This window comes from Gymnogyps californianus, chromosome 16 (assembly GCF_018139145.2).
Source record: "Gymnogyps californianus isolate 813 chromosome 16, ASM1813914v2, whole genome shotgun sequence".
NCBI classification, from domain to species: Eukaryota; Metazoa; Chordata; class Aves; order Accipitriformes; family Cathartidae; genus Gymnogyps; species Gymnogyps californianus.
In genome coordinates, this window is record NC_059486.1 from 13,725,786 (window position 1) to 13,732,185 (window position 6,400).

The following is a 6,400-nucleotide window of genomic DNA, read 5'->3' on the forward strand; positions in this document are numbered from 1 at the left end:
GTCTAAGGTGCAATTGCCTCATTACAGAATCCTGAATAATGAGCTATCAAGAAGAAACAGATACTACATCTTGTGGTTACGGACACCAAGAAACAAGGTATCTTTGTGAAGGATCTTGCGCAACACCTACAGCACATCGGGCAGCCTGAGTTCTGGAGGCACCACTGTCTGGTACAGGCAGCCATCGGAAACACTGCTCCCAGGCTGGGGTACTTGTTATCCATCTCTGATAATGCCTTGCCATTTGCAGCTGAGGATCTGAAGCCCAGTAATGTTTGTGTCTGCGGGATGAGCTCTCACTTCCACACTTCTCCGCTGATGGAGCACTAGCTGAACAGGTACCGTTGGCACACTAGGAGCTGAAACATCTCCCCAGTTTTCTTCTTGTACTGTGGGGAATTTGTGAACTTCCTCATACACAGGAGGAAGATCTGGCTGCTAGGAAGGTGCAGCAGTATCTCTGGCTCCTAAACACTACCCAGTTTCACAGAAGAGCTGATGGCTTCTTCCAGAAGAAATTCTTGAAGCTTTTATCACTTGCCCTTTAGAAGTGTCAGTTTAAAACCAATGCATATAGAGAGAGCAGTTGTCTCAGATGATTTTCCACCATTTTCCACAGTAGATATGTCCTTCAGTTGACTCCTCCAAGAGAAGCATCTCTTGAAGAAATAAACTGAACAAAAAAGTAGCAACAACCTTCAACAAAAAAACCCTCCCTGCCAAGTTGAGCAGAGAAGCCAAAAGGAGGGTCAGAAAAACTAAGGCTCTAATGCAGCAGGAAAAATCATTCTAGGGGGGAAAGCGCTGAGAGGACGCGAGGAACTGGGATGCCAAGTTGGGTGAGTAGAGTGGAGAGCACAACCCTTAAAGGAGCAGGAATTTCCTGTAAATAATAAAGCTCCTGCTGAAGCAAAAATGATCCAGCTTCAGGTGATGGTTACATATACTCATACAGTGTAAATGTACATTTGGACAAGCACTCAATGCAGATGTCATTGGCTCTCTAGAAACTAGGCTGGCCAACAGTGTCACGAGTGAACGTAGAACAAATGATACTTTACATTATGGAAACTCAGCTGAGAAGACAAATAAGAAAATGATTCATCAGGAAAGATGATACTATAGTCATGTAATATATAAACTAAGATTAAGGAGATGGCTTCTGCAGGTGAAGTATAATCAAGCTATGAACATGGAAGACTTTTCTCTGCTTCTCAGGTTTTCATATGAAGGTTATATGGAAGGCTGTAGACTTCAGGAATATCAAAACAGATGCTCTTGTATCCCGTCTTCTGCACAAACTTTAAGGATCAATGCTTTCCACTGACCACACCTTCTCTCAAATAATACAACAGAAAAATTAGGTTATTTTTCTACGACACCAAATAGGAGCATAGGACTGTTTAGAAACTGTAAGAAGTGACCAGCCTTTCTCACTTAATAGCTAGGTTTTCTACCTATCTTCTAAAACATCACAGAATATGTGCACATTTTCATCAGAAAATTAGGATACAATCTAGGAAAGGCTTTGCACAAACAAATAAAAAGATGGTATCTTGGTGGTTGTATTTTTTTTTTAACAAGAAACTAGACCATGCATCCAGGACTAAGTAGAGAAATATCTGGGCTTAATAACCAAAGAAAAAAATATCCCAGTACAACATAATCGTACAACAAAATAAACATTACTGTAATTACTACTGAGTACCTATTGAGCGCTTCTTGTTCAGAGTTCAACATATAAAACTATTTTACGGCATCATGAGAAGCATCACAGCAGCTCCTATTCACTCTTATAGTAAAAGGACATATGCTTGTCAAATACCCCAAACACTATTTCTTCTCTTTCTCTCCTTAAGTTATATTGAGGTGGCTTGATTCTTTTTAATTAAATAATTGGGACTCCTCAGTTCCCTAAACTTTGAGGTGTTCCAGCTGAAACTGAGCAAAGTAATTATGCTTTCAGAAAATTAATTTTCTGTCTTTCAGAGATAATCAGTTACACAGTCCTAATTTCCAGAAGTATCAAGGAACATTTATCTAAACTATGGATTATGTGGCTGATGTATATCATTTTAATATTTCTCTCTTAGACACTGTCACTTTTACAAAGAAACTTGCAGGATTCTCTTATTAAAATACCAAATCCTTTATGACGGGATATTAACAAAACGCAACCTCGAAAAGACTCTAATAATACCACACTTTAACTAGACATTATTAAATATTTACAAAGCTGTAACATTCTGAAGAGATACAATTATAATGGAAAATGACAGGCATCATTAGACATTCCACCTGTAACGCAGAAAACAATTGAGAAGTCAAAAATTGAAGGGAGATTGTTCTGTCATTACAGCATGGATTGGATGCAAGAACCTTTGAATTTTATTCCTAACTTTCATCACTGACTTATTTTCGATTGTGTAGTACCATGCTGTATGCACTTAACTTTTATAGACCTCATTATCTGCTTGTTTATAAGCGGAAAATAATCATTCCTCTTCTCAAGGGTGCTGACAGTCTTACTAATTGCAATACATTTTGAGATCATCAAAAGAAATATCACATACAAGTGGAAAGCATAATGGTTATTTTATAAAAGCATTTATTAATCATCAAGATTTGGTTGTAACTTACTTAATTCCCAGTCCATCCTTATTTCTGAAGATAAGGGGAACTCTGAGAGCTTCTCTTTGCACATACTCAAAAGTAAAATCTGTTTGAATAATGAATAAAAAAAAATCCAAAATCAATTACAATGGCATTAGCACTTCACATTACGTTTTCTCAAAATGCTCCCCATTTCCCTTTTCTCACCGAAGAATTCCACTATCATTTAAAGAAAAATATAAAGAGAATGCATATTTTAGGTCCAAACCGGAAACCAAATGACAGACAATGCTCTCCCAGCTGCTCTCTATTTTTCCTGTTCACTGATGCACATAAAATAGAATCCAGTCGGAGTTTGTCAATTAAGGTCTGGGTTGAAACACCCAGGCTGTAATGAAATACCAAATTAACAGTTAAAAGATAATCCTAACTAAATTACTGCAAATCAGCCTAGTACTTTTGGGGCAAATGTGTAGTTTAAACTGTATGTTTAAGTTTATACATTTTAAGCTATACATTTCTACTTAGGAAAAAACATGTTTTCTTGTGAGCATTATCTGAGCCCTAATTCTGTGAACACATCATTTTCTTTTTATGTGAGGGTTACTGTTACTTTCAACAGAGTACTTTTTTTTTTTAATTGATCAGAAAGGTAACTGCAGGAGCTGATAGACAGAAATCTTATACAGCTCCTGGCACTTAGGAAGACGGTGAAAAACAAATAGTTTGGGGGGGGGAGTCACAGTATAACACAGAAGCAAACTGAAAATTAAACCTAAGTTTGTTATGTTAACACTGACCAGTATCACCTTGTTGCTTCACTCCTGAGGATTACAGAGAACTGGCCTTTCCTGGGGATTTCTTTATGCAATGGTCTGATACAATAGCAGTGATTTGGGGATTAGAGAGGAAGTTACAAGGCAGCAAATTGGGTGAGCCGTGCCTACAAAACCCCACACTCCATTTGGAGCCTTCTGCCACACAGAGAAGAGGAATTTCTGCAGTGGCCATATACTGTTTCGATCGTTCTGCTATTCCCCCTTTCTTACAGGAAAAAATGACTTTTATATAGCATCCATACGCTATGTTAAAATGGAAAACATTGCTTAACTCTTCAGCACTACAAAATACACTACATGCTGCCAAGTACACTACACACTTTATGTATTATATTCAGGTACACACAAGTATCTTAACTTCTCCAAGATTCAGCCAGCAATGTACGTGCTTCCTGGGAGAGCATGAGAACCTCAGACCCGAGCTTATATCGGTGATGTTTCTCTGCTATAAAAACCCATACTGAAAGAAATAGGGGAAACAGAGGCTAAGCTCTCATGCCTGCAGATGTATTTCCCTCTATTTTTACAGATTTTTCTTTGCTGTATTCAGTTAGTAATTATGACAAGTAGGGACATAATATTCCTACTTAGAGTTACCAAATCAGAGCACTGTAATTATCCATTTACAAAAACATTAAAATTACAGAAACTTTATTGCTACTAGTCTCAAAATAAGTGTAATGAATACTCCAATTAACTAAGGTTACCAAATAAATATTTCTGTACTAGAGAAATCTTCATTTCTCATAGGCATTCCCATTAAAACTGTTGGCTTTAGGTAAGCAAATAAATAAGCCACAGATATTTTTTTAAGGACACTCATCCAAGACAGAAAGTCTACAAACATCAAGAATACTATCAGTGGAAGAAGCAGAGGCAACTCTACAGTCCAGTAGACTAGAGAACAAGTAGCTATGACAAACTGCATTCAAGCCAAAAATCACACCACTGCCTTGCAGCACCTCGAGGAAAACCTCCAACCCACACTGCTAGCAAAAAAAAAAAAAAAAATCAAAGAAGAGTTATCATTAAAAACAAGGACATGGGAAATAAAAATAAATAAATATATTGCTCAACCAATTCCATGTGTTCATATAAACTGACTTTTTTATTCTTACTAACCACTGTCATTGTTTTGCCTAGATTCAATTCAACTCTTGGATTTATAGAAAAAATAAACCAATAGTAAAAATAAAACCAGAGCAAATAGGAAGGCAGACCCTTTCTTCCTAATGCCCCAACAAAGCATTTAAATCCCTTGTGGGGTCGAACAAAGCAGACACAGACCACAACAAAATAACAAAAGACACTCATTTATTTTCAAGTTCCCTAGAAAGGAGAAAGCTACCCAAAGATTTTAGAGCTGCTGAGCTAGGGAAGCTGTGGATTGTACTATAGTTAGCATGTAGCAATGGCAACCACTGGAGTATTTGGAAGATGAGGGTAGAATGCAATCATTTTCTGGAAAATTAATTAACATTTTCCAGCTAAAAAATAGGTGTTTGTGTTTTGTTTGGAGGAAGAGGGGTCAGGGTTGAGCTTATCTCCTAAACAAATACCTTCCTAAATAAGATAGGTATTTAATTTCTCCACCACATTAACTTTTCTAAAAGGAGCTTAAAATGCTCATGCAAAACTAAGCCTAGGGGAGAATAGGAAATTTTCTAAACTAGATTAGTGGCTCCACAGTTATAGCCATTTCAGGAGGATTACAGCCAAAACTCCTCTTTCCTGAGAAAGCCGGCTTACACAGGGAGTCCTCAATAAGGCCGAGTTTTGGTGATAGCCATGTGGGATTCAGGATCCGTTTCAACAATGCTGCAGTAAATAAAGGTGACTTGCAACCCCCCCCCCGGCCCGTTTGATTCCCGGGCAAACCTCTCCCATTTTCCTTCCTGCCAGGCAACCGTGCTGCAGAGCTGGGCTGTCTGGCTTTGCTTACCGCTCCGTAATTTAAGTCACCTAAGCAAACCAAATAACTTTGGGGAGGGGTGCGTTGTAATTTAATATATGATAGAAACACAAAGAAGTTATTGACTTTAAAGTCTCCGACCCTGGCGAACAGGCTCATCAATTGCATCCTTTTGCAAAAGGGGTCCTGGATTCAACAGGGGGCGGAGGGGGAGCAGGAATCACCTCCGGCTAAGTGGGGGCTGGGGTTTCTGCCTCTCCTTTGCCAGGACCCAATTCCTCAACATCTCGGTGGTGCGCTGGGGTCACGGCAGCGGAGCACGTTGGCAGCGGGGGGAGCGCAAGGCGCTGCCATTTATCACCACGCCGCCTCCCAAGCACCGTGTCGGGGGAAAAGCCGCCCTCCGGGTGCGGGGGGGGGACACGGGACACACAGGACACACAGGGCCCCGGGGCAGCCCCCTGTGGCGGTGCGGGCTGCAGGGCCCCGGTGCAGCAGCCGCCCTCCCCTGCCTCCCCCGCTGCTCGGCCCGGCGTCGTCATCGGATCCCCGGGCAAGGGGGCGCGGGCGCGAAATACGAACCCAGGCGCGGAGCTACACATGGAGGCTCCGGCGGCGGAGGGAGCCCGGGCTGGGCAGCCGCCCCCCCCTCCCGTTTCCCCCCCCCCCCCCGCCCCCGGGCAGTTACCTTTCCCGTCCATGGCATGCACGAAATCCCCGTGATACATTTTACTCTTTAATTTCTCTTCCAAATTGAAACTCCTGATGCTGACAATTTCCTCCACGTCCGAGAGGTCCTCGTTCTCATCGTATCGCCTTCTGCCAATAGATCGCTAGAAAACAAACAAACAAACAAAAAAACAAACAAAAAAAAACACATTGTCCGGAAAAAAAAAAAAATAATCGGGGTCGGTGGGGAGGAAAGCGCATGGATCGTGCAGGACGATTTGATAAACACATTCGGGGGGAAATCATTAAGACGGCAAGAGACAAACTGAACAAAACCTGAACCCAAACAAGCTACAACACAGCTGCA

General features: G+C 41.0%; 1 protein-coding gene across 3 annotated transcripts in view; it reads right to left on the reverse strand.

Annotated features, from left to right (window-relative positions):
* Nucleotides 1–6,400, reverse strand: part of KDM2B (lysine demethylase 2B) — a 119,747-nt gene that overhangs the window by 112,255 nt on the left and 1,092 nt on the right. For all 3 annotated transcript variants that reach the window (XM_050907025.1, XM_050907026.1, XM_050907024.1), the window contains exons 2-3: nucleotides 6,053–6,197; nucleotides 2,641–2,719 (exon numbers count right to left, since the gene is read on the reverse strand). In XM_050907025.1, the coding sequence (XP_050762982.1) occupies nucleotides 2,641–2,719; nucleotides 6,053–6,197 (224 nt within the window). The remainder of the gene's footprint in view (nucleotides 1–2,640; nucleotides 2,720–6,052; nucleotides 6,198–6,400) is intronic.